This window comes from Coturnix japonica, chromosome 4 (assembly GCF_001577835.2).
Source record: "Coturnix japonica isolate 7356 chromosome 4, Coturnix japonica 2.1, whole genome shotgun sequence".
NCBI lineage: Eukaryota > Metazoa > Chordata > Aves > Galliformes > Phasianidae > Coturnix > Coturnix japonica.
The window spans coordinates 28,930,380-28,951,304 of NC_029519.1; the positions used below are offsets into that span (position 1 = coordinate 28,930,380).

Consider the following 20,925-nt stretch of genomic DNA (forward strand, 5'->3'; position numbering starts at 1 on the left):
AAATTCCTGTTTACAGAAGTGTATCTGATCATCTCAGTGTAAACCACTATGTTTACACAGCAAGCATATTATAAACAAAGTACACATACTGAAGTAATTATCTGCTTTTATATAAGTATTTCAGACTAACAGAGGGAAGATTTAGGTTGGATATAAGGAAAAAGTCTCTTACAGTGAGGTTGGTGAGGCACTGGAACAGACTGCCCAGTCCATCCACAGAGACTATTAAGGCCAGGCTGGAGAGAGCCTTGAGAAACCTGATCTAGCTGTGGTGTCCCTGTTCATTGCAGGAGAGTTGGACTAGATAACCTTTAAAGGTCCCTTCCAACTCTTAAGGATTCTATGATTCTGTTTATCAGTTGTTACCACTTGAAAATGGAGAAGTGTATTTGACATTTACGCAGATTTCTTTCAACCTACATTCAAATGGCAGTTGGAAAGCAAGAGAGATATACAGAACTATCCCAACAATGATTTTTTATGAGACTGAAAAGAGCAAGGTAATCCAGCACTCCTCCTGACATCCCTTTCCAAGTCTAATGCAAGTGTTAAGTACAACTAGGGAAATGACAGATTGCTTCTATTCACTGTGGCATCTATCTGGTCTTTGAAAACAAACAAACAAAGGAGACAAAAAGCCACATTCGGCTATCGAAAGCACTTGTCATTAGCAAGAACACAAATGAAGAGTGGAAACCATCGGAAGCAGCAGAGAGGGTGGCAGCACCCTTTGTGAATGCCTGAGGGCACTACTGTGTTGGGACTTAACAGCTACACCTGTGCAACTGCTTTGGGGCTGGGTTTGCCTTTTAGTGCCCTTTGAGCACTTCTGTCAGAAGGAAGGTGATACTTTGCGAGGGGGTCTTTCATTATTATTGTAAAACTAAATCAGCACTGTAAAAATACACACGGGCAGGGCCTGAAGAAGAAAGCTGCCATGCATCCATCCACCGAGTTTTCCTCCAACTGTTCCTTCTGATTTTCTTTCTTTCTGAATGACACTGGATTTAAATTACTTTGTCATATTTGGAAATGGAAATAAAAGAGTGAGAAGCATGCAAAATGCAGCTTGCAGAGAAGCAAAGCCTTGCAACTATTCCTTTTCCCCCAGACTTACATTTGCCAGAGGGTTTGAGGGCTTAAACACTTCAAACATTTAAACACAGTTTAAATATTCTGCTTACAACGACACTAGTTCTGTTGTTCTATCTGCTGTTTAGAACAGTCACATTTTGGTTTTGCAGCTAGCTTGCTCACATACAGACTGCTAACACGTAGGATGATAAACACAATAAAATGCAAAAGAATAAAAAAAAAAGGCAATCTGCAAATCCTTCTGTCCATTGCTGGACAGATCTTGCTGGGCACGGTTTGTTCTAAACACAAAAACAAACTCGGCTGTATTAGTTGCATTTCATGATTTTGCAGCTCAGGACTCATGGCGCATATTGAACAAAGTAATAGTCAAATACAAATCTATAATTTGAAGAAAATAGAAATGATCATATATCAAACTCTTACCACTTAGTAAATAGCAATGCTTTTTTTCCCCCAATGCAGTTCATACACCACAGCCTTCAAAGCACTTATCTAGACATCTTCCATTAGTTGAGTACATGACACAGCTCGAAGTACAAGTTCATGTCTGATTTTGCTAAATAAACAAGTCATTCTCCATTTCAATAATATGCTCCCTAATAGCATCACAATTCATTTACAAGAGTCATTGGATTTCCCATGACTTCTAAAAAGTTGTAAAATCTCACATGACTCTACACAACCATCCTAACTCCATCCAGGAAAGCTCACACTGGTCTAGAGCAGCACACACAGAAGGGCTCATCTCTGCTTTTGTTTTGCTAGGATGCAGTAAGCTACTTAGAAACAATACAGCCATCTTCTATTCCCTTTGACACAGTCGTGCCCTAGCAGCAGCACTCACCACTCACATGTTGATGAAAATGAAACTTGGCGTGTAAAGCAGAAAAGCTATAATCCAAACAGACACCATACCTGGTCTAATACTCAACATACCTAATAGCATTTATGTCCTCACTGAAGTTGCAATAAAAGTCAGTACCCACACAAGTCCCAGTTTTGGCTTTCATGTTATAGGACAGGAAAACAAGAACAATTTTTGTTCCACAATGCCAGCCCTCTATGAAGCACGCAGGGTTTTTTTGTTGTTGTTCTCTGAGTATCAACTGAAGAAACTCTGCTATTGCTTAAAAATGCCCAGCCCGACCACGCACATTAACAGCACCAAGGCAGGAAAGGATCTCGAAACAGAAATTCACACCATCTCACATCAGATCCTGTACAACTCACATCAGCAATTTCCACAAGCCTAGAAACGATTTCAAGCTACTTGAGTTCAGTATTTCCCCACAAACCAAACTTCCAACAACAATAAGTGCTGCTTTCCAGAATACCAGCCATATGTCCAATTGAAAAAAGAAAAAAAAAGCCATTTGAACTCACCAGAACAAAAGGAGGCCCAAACTGCCAGGTAAAAAACACTGTTTGTGAAGGCTCCTTGTCCATTTTGAGGAAATAAAGAACTGGAAGAAGAAAAGCAGTTCTGCTCTACTCCCTCTTCCAGAACAATCTGCAAGTAACTGCCAGCTCAGCTGTAGGTTATTGACTGGCACCTGTTGATGTCTCCCCATGCAGGCAGGAACCTGACACAGGTGCTGCTCTGATTAGCTGCAAAATTAACCCTTTTATTGCTGCTCCAGCACAAATTTCATGACATGAACTAGCACAAGCAGAGCTGATGTTCCAGGTAGGAACTCCACCACCAAACACTGTGCTTGAGGTATGTGCTTACCACGGAAAGAGAGGCTTCTCCTGCCTTCTGCTGCCTCCAGCCAAGCAGCCTAGTCATGGAAGGTTTTTTCAGTCTCACTTCTGGAGATGTAGGTGAAGATTTCCTTGTCCACAGTGCTTGTGATGTGAAGAACCTCATGCTGAAAAGGAAAACAGTCTGCTTCCCAAAGAAGTACTTTCTGCCATGGCACAGCTGCTATCAGTATGCACTCACCAGTTGGATTCAGCTCAGGATGGCACTGGAGCTCTCACAGATGCAGTCACCTTTGCACTTTGGAAAGGCAGTTAATGGAGCCTTTTCTACAACAACTAAGCTCACACAGGCGCTCGCTGCCATGCTTACCAAACCAGCTCCGCACGAAACATCTTGGATTTGAGATCACAGACTATCACTTGTATCAATAACTAAATGTTTCCTTGGTCAGAAGACTATAAAGAGAACATTTTCAGTACTTCCACTTGATAAGATACATCTGGCCACACAAACATTTTGACATGTCCTTTTTTTTGCTTCCACTTGGTATACCAAACGCACTCATGGCTTGAGAAAAATTCAAATTGCACTTCAATTTCTTCTCAAACTCCTCGGATACACAGGGAATTACAGTTGCTGAATTTAAGGAATTGTGCAGTACAATTTTTTTTGTAACAAATCTTACTGCTTGGTATACCAGGTACTTACTGCAGATGGTACTTATCACAGCATAACTACAGCCTTTGCTAAATTAGATCATCTTTATGCTACACAAAACACATAAAAGTAACTTTACTGATACCACTACAATCATATCAGTTTAAAAATGCAGAACACAGAAAGCTTAATCACCACTTTAATGTGTGTCAGCCATAGCACCTGTTTTCTCTCTTGTGAACAAACATTGAGCCACAAGAACACAATACGTCCCAATCGAGCTCTCAATTACAAATGCAATTTTATTTAATTTCTTCACTCAAACTGAATTTCCTCATTCCAAATCTTTACTTAAAGAGATAGAAGCTAAATGCTTAGAAAAACAGGAACTGCGCTAGTAGGCAGCTAGAGAAATGTATGTATGTATCAATACAGATAGGGAATGTAAATTTCAACTGATAGATCACAACATACAAAGAAGATACTTTTATGCAATACAGACTTACAAAACAATAACAGTTCTTTTCACAAATATTTTCACAGAGTTCTGCACAGCAATCTTGTAGAAAAGTAGATTTGTGCAACACCAAAATAACTTATTGTTCCTTAATATAAATTATTTTTCATTTCCTAAAAGAAAGAGAGCATTTCACAAGATTGGACAGGACCTGACTAGTTTTGGTGATAGCAAAATATAAAAGATGTTCCTGCCATATACAGAAAAGGAACATGGTGTGTGCTACAGTACTGCAGGGGTCAGTTCTGAACAAACAAGAAGAGCAACCTGCAAGTCTAGTGCTTCTGCTGCTGTAGAGAGGCTGTGCACCAGCAAACATTTTGCCTTTTGAGTGCTTTCACAGTCAGACAGCAGAAGTGTGCTTTGGTAAATGCACCTATTAAGAAAAAAACAAAAAACCACACACAAAAAAACCCCACTTCTGTGGGTTTCTGATTTGAGCTTAAGGCTTTCAAACAGCCTTCCTGATTTTGAGGAACAATCTACATTTTGGTGTGCTTTGAAGGAGATGTCAGGTAAAAACTGGAAGGATTCATACTTGATGCAACACAAACTCTATTGCTCTCTTAACTGCACGTTAACAAACAACTAAAAATAACTAATTGTCTAGGCATAGGAACATGCCTGAATATTGACATTGATGGAAACCATTTGCAAAGTTTAACATTACATTAACCATAATTTAAATATTACTATTGATTTTCAGAAATGTCAGTGCTGATGTAGTACAATCATTTGGAAAAGTACAAGACAAAGTATAGTATAGATAGCACAGATTAAAAGACCCCAAGTGACATAATTCATTTCCATTATGTTAAAATCATATATTCTTCAAAGGCATAGATAAAGCTTCAGGTGGAAAAATCTGTTTCTTCATGACACATCTAGAATGTGAGTTTTAACTGACTTTATTTTAGGTTTCTTTTACATACAGGGATCAAAATAGACTTCTCATTATGACTAAAAATATAGATTTTTAACTACAGAACCCAGCAGCCATTTTTTTGCTTCACAGCCCTTCCCCCAAAAAAGTCAAGCAAAGTCTACAAAAATAGCGATTAACTTTAAAAAATAGGTTGCTTCTCCCAGCAAATTTAAGTTACATTCAGATAGGATATAGCTATTTATAAGGAGCAATGTTGTGACAGGACACCAAGGGAGGTGTGCTATGGCCAGTCTCATTCCAACAACAGCCGCCCATATTAATGGTAACTGTGGTCTCCACGAAGATCAGTATCTGGTTTGATATTCATGATGCCAACGATTGAAGTCATTGTAGAAAACCACTATGCTCCCTGATGCCATCCCGGTCAGTATGCACCTGAGGAAAGGACAATACCATGTTAGTCAGTGAACCACCGTGTGATCAGGTGTGAGTCAGCACACCAAAGGAGTACACCAAGACAGGTACAGGAAGGCAGCTGGAGCTGGAAGGGCTTACCGGGCTGACAAGATGGGCTTTCCAAGGACTTCAGCTCGGTGAATTTAGCTAATGCTGACATCTGCACTGGCACTGACAGAAGATTTATGGATCTCAAAGCATACAAAACACTATGCAACAGTTTTGTATGGGTGGCCTGAGGCTGCTATTCACTCAAAAGTCAGACAACAGGATTGTTTACCAGTGCCACTGTCCTGCAAGGCTTCCTGAGATTACTGTCTGGCTTATTTGTTTTTTTGTGGAGCATGGGAGTAGGATGAAGTAGTGGTGAAAAAGCAAAGTGCGGAAGGGCTGGGAGACACATTTCATTCAGTCTAGCCTTCCCCATTTAATCCATGAAGGAACTGGATGTGGCCTTCTGCTGGACATGTAAGTGTTCAATTTTGAAAGCAATTTCAATGCTCTGGTGGTTTTGAACATTCCTGCAATCACTCCCTATTTCATTTCAATAGAGCCCTTTTGATTGTTTATGTATTAGATTAAAACTTTTCATACATACTACCTATCAAACATTCTATCTTCATGCACACCAAAGAAATTAAACCCTCTTCTACATTTCTGTGTCTTCAAACCCAAAGTAAATGGGTTAAATTTATACACGCTCACATTAAATTTCAGTTTACTGACGTACAAATATTATGATACCATGCCATTTTAGTTATGGCTTACAGATTCTCTAACTGCAAAACTGCATAGAACTTCAGAAGTCTAAAATTCAACAGCTGTACATCAAGTTTTTTATATACTTTTATCAGCAGTTTATTTTGAATGGAATAGTGTTGGTTTTTTTTTTTAGTGAACCACCTATCGTCTCTAATTATGCTTAACAAGAAGAAGTTTAATGTTTATTTGAAGTCCACAGCTTCTGCTGGCTTGTGTTTTTTCAGAGTTGATTTTATATTATGTGTTACAAATATGGTCCAGGAAAACAAATATTCAAATAGTCACTATGGAATATTTCATTCAGTATGGACTTCCACTTCAGTAGAAGGTTAAAAGCCTCATCTATATGCTTTACTGTACAATGTAGACACTCTTGAGTGATTTAGATCAAGCTTTCTTGAAAAGCACACAGAAATTCCAGTAAGCAAACAAATGAGAGACAATAAAAATCTCACCCATCAGCTAGATGTACAAATGCAATTATAAACATCCTATAAACAAAGAGCACTTTCGTAATAAAAATAACATATTTAAGTATAGCAGCATTGGCAAATGTGATGTAAAAATACAGTTAAAACCTAATTTGATTGTCTTAAATAGAAAGAAACTTTGAGGAAAGTTGTAATTTAGATAGATAAGATCACTTTCCTAGAAATGAAAATTAGTATTTACCAAACTGGGGATGTGTAGGAGGAATCTTACTGTGCAACTGCTTTAACTGTTTTATTTTTAACAAGAAGATCTGGAATTAGGAATGTGGTTTCTATCACAAGTGCAAGAAGAAACATACAAAGCACATGTGTAACCTTCCACCTTCAACTGACCCATACCATACAAGCACAGGCCAACACTCCAACCCGTTTAGAAAGTCTGCCTTTCTTAAGCCTTCTTCATTCTCAGTGAGAGCTGAAATCCTCAAAAAGATTACCTGACCTACATACAACACTCTAGAAAGAAACTGACGTAAGTACAGAACTTTCAGTTTAATCATTGGGACCTGAGATGCACAGAAAATCAGAAGCAAAAAGTAATTTCACAGTAAAAATGTAGTCTCTGAAATTCTTGTAAAGACCAGACTTTGCTCTAACCTTTGGTCATATGACAGGGCCATGGATCGGATTCCAGCATCACAGCCTGGGTAAGCAAAAAGCTTCTTCAGGTCCCACATCTGCCATACCATGACAACTCCATTGTCTCCACCTGTAAGCAGATACTGTCCATCTCTACTCAGCTGGATTGCCTAAGGGAAAACCACATGGATATCTGTCAGGTAAATATAAGTTTACTTTCTTCCTCCTCTTACTTTTCATAAAAGGTTTTAATATTGACAGCTGAAAGTCTAAGGAGATGTGATACCAAAACAAGCTTTTGGGAAACATGATGTTATTCTAGGCAGCACTAGTTAAGTTTTACCTTACCTGTGATTTTTTCCATATTCCAAAGACTTAATATGAGCTTAATTAAGGAAATTTACTCTTCTAAATTAGCTAGATGTACAAGATTCAGCAGCACTGGCATTAAAATACAGTATCCCATGTTCCCCCAAGTGCCTTTATTACTAATGCAAGTAGATGCTGCCCTGACTGGCAAAAGGCTGAATGATAGAGGGAAGTGAAATGGTAGAAAACTTACAAGAACTATTTTTGACTGACATTGATAGATTCCTGCTCTGGATTAGGAGGATAATGATTTGCCCTTGATAATGAAGACTGTGTCTCTTTGGTTCCATCCTTGATTCCTTTCTTCTCTGCTTCCCCTCCCTCTCCTAGCCTCATTCAGGTTCACTTCACATCATATTTTATAATGGAAATTTTGTGCTGCTCACTGTTGGGTTGATCACTGTGGGGAAAAATCTGCATTGCATGCTTTGCTGGACTGCATGTGTTCAGTATCAAACATATATGCTATGTGTTACCTCCTGAGGCTTTTCAGAGATGTGTGAATTGGCCAAGATTGGGCAGCTTTTAAAAAAAAACACAAGTCCTTCACACCAGAACTAATTCTGGATAAATTTCAACTTCCTTGACACAAGGCAGAGAGCCACAAAACTTTTCAACAGAACAATGTAAGCTTTGAAATTCTAAACAAACCTATCTATACAAAAGTGTACTACAGATTGGTCAACTTGAACTGAACCACTGTCAGTAGAATGCAACGAAATGCCTGAATGCAAGCAAAATTCCAGCTCAGAAGTTCAAAGGTAGGAAACAGAGAAAGAATTTAAGTCAGTGCCTTGAAAACACACCTCAAGAGGAGGAAGTTGTTGGCTTTTTTAATATACAGGATATACAATGCCCATACCAGAAACATGAAGAAATTAAATCACAAAACAGTCACATTCATGCAACATTAAAGTATTTATACAGACTGCTGACAAGCCTAGAAATCATAATAAACAGTCAATGCAAGATACTGCTTAATGAACAGCAATAACTGAAGTCAGACACAGTGCCTATCTGTATTTTTGGTACTGCTGTACTGTATTACTATGTTGCTGAATATGTCCTTTAAGAATTACATGATGTACAACACTTAGGCTAAGATAGAGTTTCCCTAGGTGACTTATATTATCAGTTTTGAATGTTCACTGCAACAACTCCCAACTAATCATAATGAATAACACTGCTAAGATGTTATTCCACACAATTACTTTAAGATGGATGTAATTGAAATAGTAACATACACTGTAAACAAAACGTGGGGATAACACTGAAATAAACAGATGATAAACCTATTCCATCTGTGTTTTGGATTAAAGTGACAACACATACCCATGCACTTAGAAACAGTAAAGCAGAATATGTTTTTTATTTAACCACGTCTACCTACGAGAAACTGATTGCTAATGCAGGTGGGAGCTCAATAGCATAACTGGAACCTTTTCCCACAAAAACAGAAGTTCCTACCACAAATTATTTCTGTGATTATTTCTACCAGCATACAAAAAATGTATAACAACTCAATGAGAAAGTTGTAGAAAACAAACTTGGTATAAGACAGTAAAAATTATCTATAACTTGTATGCTCTGAGTAGATGATCATGAGATCTAGCATACCACACACGATTATTAAAAAGATTATTCATTAGAAGGAAAAGTCAATATAGAGTGGGTTTTGCTTTATAGCAATGGCAATCTCCTAAGGGTATTTTCAAACTGAAATGAAGACCATGACAAATAATTATTTGCTACACTTATAAAATTCAGCTGATGAAAATCCATTAACCTTCTGGTCATGGTTCACTTGGATTTTATACTTGAGGCTTTTACTGAAGAAATGCTATATTAAAAGGCAAATTAAAGCCATTAATCTTTAACTCTTCCACTACCTGTATAATGCAGTGGTTTCTTGTGATCTTTTGATTAAATAAAGCATAAGCTTTGAACCTTTACTAATACCTATGCAATGTTACTAAGTCATTGGCTTGTCAGGAGGACAAGATGTTGAATTATTTATTTTTATTGTTTATAAATAAATATCTCAGCCACTTGCCAGCCTCAGAATATATATGAATGAAGGAATGAATGAAAGAAAAAGGTCACCCTGTCCACATTTCAGTTTCATGGCATGCCCTTCAAGATTTAACATACGAAAGGATGCTTTTACTCCTAAGTACTCCAACTGGCATAGAAGAAGGCATGAATCAATTTTACTGTTCTGCTTTTCCCTAGCGCTGTTTAACTGGGGTTCTGCTAGGCATGAAACTGAAACACCTCTGCAACTAATCACTCTTAGAATATGAGGTTCAGACTCTCAAACAATCCCCAAAGCACACAATCTCAGCAATGTTCTAAAAGCAGCATTTCTCACTTATATTTCCTTGGAAAGTCTCAAAACTTTGCACAAATCCTTTAACATCTCAGATTTTTTGAAAGGCGGTGCTTTGTGAAAAGGCAGAGCTGACACAGTGACAGCACTGGCTTACAGCAGCAAAAGTCTTGTGGGCACTTCCACATTTCAAAACAGACTCAGGAAAAGAAAATAAATTGGTTCCTCTGGGTGAAACAGCACACGGCCTTTGTTTAAGGTAAAATAACTTTACCTCTCAGAACAAGCAGACTATTTAGAGTTAAGTTATTCATTAAGATATCTAAACATTACATGGTAGATGTACTGCGATATGCCTAAGCTCCACTGAGCAATACAGTATTTAAAACAAAAACAGGTGGAAGGCATTGATTAGACCCAATTTCCCCAGAGCGTCTGAAATTTTTCTAGCAGTTTCCTGGCACAGGAATATGAGAAAATTAGAATGTTGTTCCAACATCTTTATTGAATGCTGCTATTTTGTCAATAACATTCTGAAATGCAAGTCCATAATGACACAGGCAGATATAAATAAGAATTTTACTTTACAGATTCAACACTTGTGACCTTTTCCTTCCCTTTTGTATCCTTTTTAAGAAAAAGAAAGAAAGAAAAAAAAGTGTTTCATAGCAGCCCATGGTTAGGGACTATTCATTTTAAATGCCCCTACGTTAATTATGCTGTTGCCACTTGCCTTCTAACATGATATAGCGCAGAAGCATAGGGAAAAAAGGCTTTAGATTGTTTGAGTATAAAGCCCAAGTGGGACCACTGGGAGAGAGAGAAAACAAAACAAAAACAACCCACTGTACATATGTAACTCTGGCCAACAGAGAGCAGAACTTCCATTGCCTGCAGCAACGTTCCCAAAGCTGTGGGTACTGACTGAAACACTACAGAAATTGTTTTAGGCAGCAAGGGATTCTGAGATATTTTACAGATTTCCTTCCCTGACTGACAACATAATCACAAACTAAAGTGGCAGATTATCAACGTTACTATTGTAAAAGGAGAAAACATTGTGATATGTACTCGCTTCATGGAAGAACTAAGGTGAAGAGTAGGCTTAACATTTCAGAAGCGTTTGAGCAAGAACAGCCAAAGGCGCAATAGCAGAGAAAGGAACAAAGATTAAAAATTGACGCAAGAATTGACATTAATTTGGAGAAATGGCCTGAGGCAGAAATATGCACATTCCTACTTCATCTCCCTAGCCTCACATCTACACTTGCAGCTGCCACAGCATTCAAAGACTGTACACCCCCTCACCCACTGCAGGCCTCTCTCTGGAAAAGAGACCCTATGCAGAGATTTATTTTGGCTTATACCAGCACCACTGTACCTGACATTTTGAAAACACGGTGTTGTTGGATTAACTGAAAATAGTATGCAACAGAATTTTAGAAGGTTTTAAGTGGAATACAATACAAGAGGCATTTTCTTCCTGAAACAACTAATACAGATAAGGGAGGAGAAACCTTTGTGAGGGCAATACTGGAAATCCCAGCAGCTGAGTAGCTGGTCTCCTCCATCAGATTTGGTAAACTAGCTTGGAGGCACAGTAGGAGGCTACAGAAACAGAAGTCTTCTTTGGCTGAAGGCCTGTGGGAGTCTCCTCCCTGGAGATTTCCCAGAGCCACATGGACATAGGCCTGCTGCTCTGGGTTGCCCAGCTGAAGGCTGGACCTGATGGAGCGGTGGGCCCTTTCTACCTCAGCCATTCTGTGATAGATTCTGTGCCCCTCAGATCACAACTAATGGCATACAAACCACAACTTCAGATAATTCAGGTAGCCTGAATGCTGACCCTCCAATGTTGCCTTGCTTCATGTCTTTGTTACATTTCTACTAGATTTGAAAATGCTTATCCATTTTCTTTTCCATTTCCTCTCCTCTTCCTTTCCATTTGCTTTTGTTCACATTCAAGGAAAAAACTGTGAATAAGGAAAACACGCTTGATACTTCTGCTTCACTGCAGGACAGCTGCCAGGTTCTGCTCTGCTTCATAGGCACTATGTCACAGGAACTGTCAAAAGACCTACATTTTGTATTAGCAAATAATGTCCATAACACCATAAGCTTAACATAACTCCTGCATAGTTTTGGACTTGCTCCATGTCTTGTACTTAGCTGCCTGGTCAGTAAATGCCAAAGACACTTCTAAGGGCTAAAGAGCTGAAATACTGACATATGACTATAAATTTCCTACAGCTCAACACAACACACTCTCTCAAACTAAAATGAAGGAATGTGGACAGAGATGTCAAAAAAAGGAAAGCCAACATTGAAAACAGCATGTCCAACAGCATCCTGTCTTCAGACTCATAAGTAAAGAAATAGTCTGACTTCAGTTGACTTGCAATTAGAAGTATTTGTAGTCTTCCCTTCAAGAAAATGCCTACAGGCTATTCCTCATCACATGAACAGAGATTTTCTAAAATAAAAATAGTACATAAGTGTGTTTTCTTCCCTTAACTATGAATGCTGCTATTATGGTGTAATACCATATACTTTTGTGGTCTGCCTACAGAAAGAAGCTCCACACAATTCCAAAATGGACAGCTTTTTCTGATACCAGAAATGAAAGTTTTTTGCACACATTTGAATACACTTACCTTGATCTTATCTTCTGTTTCCATAGTGGCTTGAAGTCTCCCATTCACACTGAATACACAAAAAAGGCCGTTTTCATAATATATGACACATTGTCCTTCCCTTGAAGCTTGAATAAGTTTTGGTCTCAGGCAATTTTCAGGACCTTCTAATGTTTCAGGACCTTCTAATGTCCTCAGCAAATCTCCATTCATAGAATGTATGAGACATGGTCCTTCTGTGAGAAAGAATACACACTTCAGATATTGATTTAAATGATGACTTAATCACTGTATATTAAAAAATAAACAATGGCCACAAGTTAAGTAATTAGGATTATATATATATAATAGTAGTCAATATTTGTGTATATATTTATATATGTAAAATATGATACTATATACACTTATGTATATAATTATACACAATACATAACTGGGGGTTTAGACTTGATGGTCTCCACAGGTCTCTTCTGATCCCTATGATTTTCTGATAATATGTTGTAATGAATTGTACCATGTTTAAGTGGAAAACCTACGACTGTAAAAGTGCCAGAGTACAATCAGTAGTTATCCCTTAAAGAGCATAGTTTTAAAGTATTTTAGAACACCTGAAAGATTTTGTCGTGTTGATTTCTGTTTAAATTTGGTAGTAATGAATCCTAATACAAGACTTCAGAATGTGAAGGTAAGGGTAACAAACTTTCATACATACTCATGCCAAAAGCGTACTGTCTCATACTATGATTTTAACCCATACATGATTCACTAAATATATGCTTGTTAATACATTCAGAAAAAATAACTGATTTTCTCTTAGGCCACAAGTGTTCATATGCATAAAACTGCAGCTTATACAGATGCATATAGTAAATACAGCCAACTTACTCTAAAAAGGTGCCTCAAAGTAAGAGCATTAGTAAGTACTAAAGCAGAAAGATCCAAATTCTAAGAAATTTCAAATTAAAAAATGAGAGAAGAATTACTACAATTTTTTCTTGGTTGTTTATAAATATATTAATGCTTCATCTAACATACAAGACAGCAAATTCTCTTCTTTCTGAAACTAACTTTTGCTTTTCTTTATCCGCAATAAAAAGAAATCCAACTACAACATTGCATTTTTCACTATCATGACAATCAAGAGCTGGATCCAACTGTATGCTATATGCAATCACATTGAATAAGCAAACAAAAATAAATGTAATCAGTATGCTAGAATAGGGAAACTGATGTGGTTGCCTCATAGATGTCAGAATAACTTAGTTCTAAGATGTGTACAAAGGTGGTTTTAAGTTGATTTAAATTCTGTAGCAACTGAAACAAGGCTAAAAATAAAAACACCATGAAGCTGATCAAATATGTCACCTGAAACTATTTTCCCTTTTGCATTAGGACTATGGTTTTATGAACAGAAAGAAATGGACAACAGCTTCCTTACCTTTTGAACCACTTATTACTAAGCCGAGTTCAGCACATATGGTAGCACAGGTGATCTCATAGTCATGTCCTGTCAAAATGGCTCGAGGAGTTGCAAAATCACCTTCAGTGGAAAAACAATAAAAGCGAACTGGTTACAATCTGTTTCCAAAATCACCACTTTCAATCTCTGAAGCATCTTTAGATTTCTTGCTCTTGGAATTCATGTTCCCTGCAAATCATTTCTATTGCACTGTTTACACTCGCTTGTTTTGTACCCATATCTATATAGTATAGCAGAAGTATAGTACAGAAATTCAGCCTTGCTTAACACACATCCACGTTCGTAGTTAAAAACTAGCACATATTGGAGCACACAGACTAGTGTTTTCCTCTCTGTCTCTCTTCTCCTCTACCTTCTTGTGGAGAAAGAGACCCAGCTCAGTCACTACTTCTTCTGATAACAGGCATAAGTAAACTCAATCATTATGGCTAGTACTGAGAGGATACACCAACAGTGAATGTGCCGTGAAGAAGTAAAACATCCACTAACTGGTTTTATTTTAAGCTAGAAACAGTGGAGAAACCTCAGCCTGATGTTTGACTTGCATGTAAGATGTCAATCTTGCAATACAGTCAGTATGAATTTCAGATGAACTTGCAAAATCAAAATTGTCAGGTCCAATATTTACTATCACTGTTCCTGTTAGAGATTTCCCTGAAACAAGAACAAGCAAATAAAACTTCCTTCTTTTCTGAGATTCTCTGTGTAATCAAATATATATGGGTACCATGAAGAAAAAGAAATAGTATAAATGGCACATATGAACAAATAAAATATTGCATTCTCCAGGACAAGACAAAGAAGAAGTAAGCAAATGTTATAAGCACTTTAAATAGTTTTATACTTTTGACCCACAGGTCGTTCTCTGGATCACCCTCCTTTAGTGTGCTGGCATTTCATGGAAATCACAATGTTATTTTTGTACTACCATATAATCAGTTCATTCAAAGCATTTTATGAAACATTTAAACCCTAAAGAATGTCTCCTTGGAAACATTATCAGTTTATTTCAGTAAGGATTATGCCAGTTTTGAAACTGCAGGAACTGCTCCACAGTAAATGATGATACAACTTCTGTAAGATGCCAACTAGGAAGACAGGTAGTAGTAAAAATACAACGTTTTTTTTAATTTCAAAAACAGGTGATAGATTTGCAAAGGCTGAGAGTAGTAACAGGGCCAAACCACTTTATATATGGCATCAATCAAATTGTATTTGAGGCTATAACTTTTTAAAAGATAAAAAGATCACAATATCATTAATGAGTCCATATAGAGCCTTAACAGTACCAGCAATAGCTCTTTCTCTTACCCAAAATTTTGTAAAATGTTTCAACAAATAGTTATCAAGACCCTGATTGCGTACAGAGAGAAGCGGCACAGATCTGTGGGCGCACACATAGAGGCGAGGTTTATCTCAGCAGTTTACATCATTAGTCAGGCCATTTGCAACTATCCTCAGAGCATCCAAGCATCTGCCACATTCAAATTACTTTTCAGAAAAGGTCATAATCTACAACCAAGTACCAATTCAAGGATTTTAACATTTCAAAATCATATTTATTCTCCAGTTGCTTTTAAAATTTATATCTACAACACAAGCTTTGGAAAAGTAATAAATCTGTTTTTCCTTAGAAATATATATACAAAATAAATATATATATGTGCATGCACATACACATTCAAATCTATGTCATCAGCATTTAAAATCTGTAAGCGCTTTGGAGCAACTGGCTGAATCATCACTAATTTCTTAATAAATAATTACTAAAAGCTATTGATTCTGCTGTTTTTTTTTTTTCTGATGTTTTGCAAAACACACTCAAACCCAGTAACTATGCCAGAGTTTAGAAGCAAAGGAAAAACTCCCAACAAATTAGAAGCATAAGGGTAGACTTAACAACCTTTACTTATTTCTCATGTGACTGATGACAAAAGATTAAAACCCTTAAGAGAAAGTTTGCACTACAGAAGTCTAGAACACCTAGACATGTGACAGACACCTCAGGAGGTTCATAAAAGAACATTCACAACTTTACACCAGTTTAGGGGGAAAATGTAACAGTAACCATTATAGTAACAATTCAATCTTTTTGATCCAATTATTTCTCCCCATTGACCCCATGATATAAGGCCGTAGGAAGCTTTATGCATTTAAATCTTTGTTAGTTTTGTTTAAGTAAACCACCTACAAAGCTTTAGAGTTCCAGTTTTTTTACTTTATATTCAGAAATCACATTTAACAAATACGTACACAGATCAGCAAGGAATTAATCTAATTTTATATTCCATATATTACTTAAAAACTCTGATTTTAAAACTCCTGAAATCAGAAAACGTGCAACACTGTAGTGAAGATAATGCAAATAAGACATTGGAATTTGAAGGACTTACTAGAAGCAATTTATCACAATTCACAGAACAGAACAATTAAGTAAAACTGCAGCTCCATTTAGAATTTGGATTTGGCTTCAAACGTAAAAGAGTACAAAATCTATAGGTGGCATTTCATAAATGGTATCAGCAGTTTACTAAATTACATTTAAGAAATAATTTAATGCAAAGTAAAAGAAGAAGAAATACTAGAAATTGCAACAGCATCTTTAAATAAATTAGGACTTGAATAAATACTGTAAACCAGTAGTCCTGTGAAAAGTCAGGCTGACTCCTTTGATAAGAATGTCAAGCATTCAGGGGTTTCCAAGCCTCTGATTTTCCAAATAATGGGGTCAACTTAAAAGCTGGTCGTAGAGCAGAACAGATTTCTTTAAAAGCTTTTAAACTGTTACTGCTTCAGAAGATTGTCATGGTTTTCAATAATGCAAAGAGAAAATTTTATTTTGTTGCTGGTTTAAGGGGCACCACTTCAAACTTTTCCAAATTGTTTTAGGGGAACAGGCTCGCAGACCTTTTGAAAAGCTGGGGAAGTGACTTCAAAGGGAAGAGAGTCTTTGTCCGTTAAGCAGGTTTACGACCACTGATGCAAACCCTAACTAAGGACTGAAAAGAATACTCAGTGCATCTTTATGGAGATCCTTAAGGAAGATGAACAAGTCAAATGAGATTAAAGATAGTTCAAATCCTAGCGCTAATATCCAAGACACAACAGTTGTACAGATGTGCTTTTCTCAGCATAGTATATAATAATATCCCTAATCTATACCATTGCTGGCTTGCTACTTGCAGCTGAATGCTGCAAGGATCTTAATGCCACACTCACGTTACAACAAACGTCATCAGTGATTTATTTTAAGCCACAGGAAGCATACATGGAGTTATTTCCCAGTAATGGACAAAATACAGTAACCATTCAAATTATTTCAAAAGGGTTCTCATACATTTCAATAAATAATTTCTGCAGAGCTGCTTTGCCGTAGAAAATAACAAGAAATACCACTCCTTCCTTAGGTGATTAAAGTATATTTTAAATCATAAAACACAAGCATCAGTAGATAAAAGAAAAGCACATTATATCATGTCAGCTAATGGCGACATTCCACTGAATAAATGTTAGGTGCTTTCAGCCTCTGTTTGCAAAGGAACAGCGGGCAAAGTCAAAACTTTCTGCTGTTTAATGACATCCCAAAATGCTTTACCAAGGAACAAGAAATTGGTGAATGTTGCTGAGTTTCTCTTCAGCATTTTTTCACCTTTGGTGATGATATGTAAGAAATCAGAAATATGACACTTTATATCCATCAGCAGATTCCTACAAAGACTGCTTTCTATGTTTTTAGTGCTAAGTCATAAAAGCTGAGTCAAATATATGAAAGCATCCAAAGAAAAATTTCGCCATTAAAACAACAACAACAACAACCCACCCCAAAATCATATCTAACTGAAAAACTTACCTCATGATGAAATACAAGGTACTCTTTCTGGGTGAGACAATATTGTGCTTTAGAATAAAATGTAAAATATTTGACTACATTCCTTTTTATGTTTAATGCTGAGAAGACAGCTGATTAGAAGTCACTGACAACCAAGCAGTAATTTTTAAAATACAATTCCATGATTGTAGAGTTTGTAGGGCACTTTTAAATGGCAAATTAATTAAGTGATTTTATGTCAATATAAAATCTTAATTAAATGAAGCATCAGTTAACCAAACTATATTCTTGCTAAAATAAATTATTGAATACTTTATCAGAAGGATAAATCACCCAAACTCAATTACCTGTGCAAGAAAAGTCTTCAAAAAGTATTTTATAAACGTTGCATTTTTTTTGAAATATAGGAAATAAAAGGTTTGAATTACATTTGAAAGTACAAATGTACTTACAGAATAGATGACATTTGGACACAAGTGGTTTCAAACAAAATGTAAGGTAACAAAGAAAACTCCTTTTCTGCTACACTTCTGTGCTGATTATATAGCAAGTTTTTGAGATTAATTACATAAGTGATGACTATCAACTATTATATAAACTTTCTATATCAGCATTATTTATAGATTCCACACAGTAAACTTACATAACAGACAAATGATCAAAAATCATTTCACTGCCACAGAAAGGCCAGCACTCTGATGGATGTGAGACCCTACTGAAGTGTTATCATACAATACTACTGAAGTATTCCTAAAACTTCACTCTGAATATTCTTTCCTTTGAAATTTGGATTTTATGTAAGTATGCTTTTTTTTCATATTATGCAAGAGCTTTATTGTCATCTTGTTCCTCACATGATATTCCATCAGCATTTCCTCTCATTCCTTTAATCTTTTTGCAAACTATTTCCCACCTGTTCAAACTTCTTAAGCCAAAAAGTACAACCTCATGACTCAATGCAAGTTTGTTCTTGAAAAATAACAATAATTCAACCATATATTATCTGAGAAAAAGATCAGTGTATTTCAATAACATATTGATGTGTCCTGAAAATGAGTCTAAGAACATAAACAGAATAAACTCTACTGTATACTGTTGCTTAGTTAAGTGGAAAACATTAGATTTACCTTGTAGAATTAATTTCAATGAATAAAACACAAAGAAGGCTCGTTGCACTATTTGTCACATAGTGTAACAAGTGACTAATACTTATTTGGTACTAATACAAGAATCTTCTATACGCACTCTGTCAAAAGTGCAAGCTTACTATGTTTCCAAAATAAACACAGCAAAGCAACAGACTTAACGGGTCTTCATGAACTGAGTATTCTAATTCAGATTTCTAAAAGTCAATAATCTGCAGCCTCTCAATTCCTATACGATGTGCAGTGCAAAGCTTTCTGGAACTAGTTCACTCTTCCTAAGGATTCATCTGCTGGAAGAGCTGGAAGTCATTCAGCAGCACCCCTCCCACCGCCTACAGACCTTTTTGAAGCCCTGTGAAAATATCTGCAGGTGAATATTCAGGGTCAGTCTACACTAATATATTAATATTTGCACCGTCCCAACTTCATAAACTGCTACTTAAATATCAGCTTTGAAGTTTTAAGGCACTGTCATTTTTGTTTGAAAATGCTCTAAAACAGCTTTATGAAGGAGCTTTTTTTTTTTTTTTTTTTTTTTTTTTTTGCTTATCCTTAAGAAAATATTTTTCTTCATATTTCTCTCTTGTGGTTTACATTTATGACTACTTCACTAGTAAGTCCAAATAATAACAATAATAATAATAATAATGAAATAAAGCAAGATATCAATAGATAAGGCAAAAAAACCCTATTAGCAGGTATTTCACACCTCCTGCAGAACAGACATGGGATAAAAGAGATCACATGCAGAAATCGACTGATAGTTTGAAACATATATAGTATTTAATAGTTTGATAAGAAAATAATCTGAGACATGAAGTTTCATATGAGAATTCAGCTCAATTAATTTTTGCCTCTCAAAGATATTAAAATAATTTATTTTGGTTTGAAAGAAGAAAAACGTATTGCTTCATTGCTTTTGTAAGTTATATTTCATACCAATGCACCATTTGTGTAGCGCATGGATGCTTACTACCTTTTTATATTGATGTACCAAAGAATACTTAGTGTATGCCATCAATTCAGAGCAGACATTAGAAGTCTTTTAAGAGTAAATATTTTAAAACAGATACTTTTTCAAAGAAGCAGGCCGTAATTCTAATTACATACAGCATTCTTGCATTTAGTGGAGCAATCCTTACCTGTGCGGTGCAAGTGTAAATAGGCATTCATTCCAGAAATGCTTACAAATTATTTTCCTACTCAAGTCAGAATTACTGAACAGACCAAACAATTTTTAAAAACATTTAAGCTGGTCATAAAGATTCTAAAATATGATAGGCTAGACTACAAATTATTATTTCTTCTGCATTACTCTGCTTTGACTTAGAATTGAACAGCCATTTTTCACAGCAACCAAACAAGGTAAATAAATATGATATATTAGTACATCACTCCACCACCATGCATATGGTGCACATTAAGTTTGTATTCATTTACCATATGAATATAATTCCTTTTACCACATCAACTATTAGTTACAAGTTGTAAATATAGCATTGTTTTTCCTGGAACGTGAAGGTCTGCATTATATCATGAAGCACTAAATATCCTTATCCTTCTGGAGAATTTCACGTATATAGTTTTAGTGACACCTGAAGCTGGATACTGCCAAAAAAGCAACATCAAAACTCTCCCTGTTTTGAGTTGCGCTGTATACACTGTCTTCACATGTGCCTGAATTGTGCCTCATAACTTGCTCTGTAATACCATCTGCAATTACCTTGATTGACAAATCTGGGAGCACATTGTCCCTTAACTAGTTGAAAACAAGGATAATACAGATGTTGTGCACGCTGTGAGAAATGCTTTTAACAAATATTTACAGCACACAAACTCACATGTTCTTAAGTGCCTAATCCATACAACTGTTAAAATACATTCTGAACCATCACAAAGTGCAACTGCAAGTCACTTTCAATGAAGACCTTGCTTTTCATATCTGTCTGAAAAATTACTTTCTTGGCATTATATAAACACACAATTACA

General features: G+C 36.3%; 1 protein-coding gene across 1 annotated transcript in view; it reads right to left on the minus strand.

The window, feature by feature from the left end:
* Positions 1-3,645: 3,645 nt before the first annotated feature.
* LRBA (LPS responsive beige-like anchor protein) overlaps positions 3,646-20,925 on the minus strand; it is a 346,581-nt gene continuing 329,301 nt past the window's right edge. Inside the window, exons 55-58 of the mRNA XM_015861117.2 lie at positions 13,921-14,022; positions 12,504-12,718; positions 7,170-7,321; positions 3,646-5,298 (exon numbers count right to left, since the gene is read on the minus strand). Of these exons, the coding sequence (XP_015716603.1) occupies positions 5,208-5,298; positions 7,170-7,321; positions 12,504-12,718; positions 13,921-14,022 (560 nt within the window). The 3' untranslated portion in view covers positions 3,646-5,207. The remainder of the gene's footprint in view (positions 5,299-7,169; positions 7,322-12,503; positions 12,719-13,920; positions 14,023-20,925) is intronic.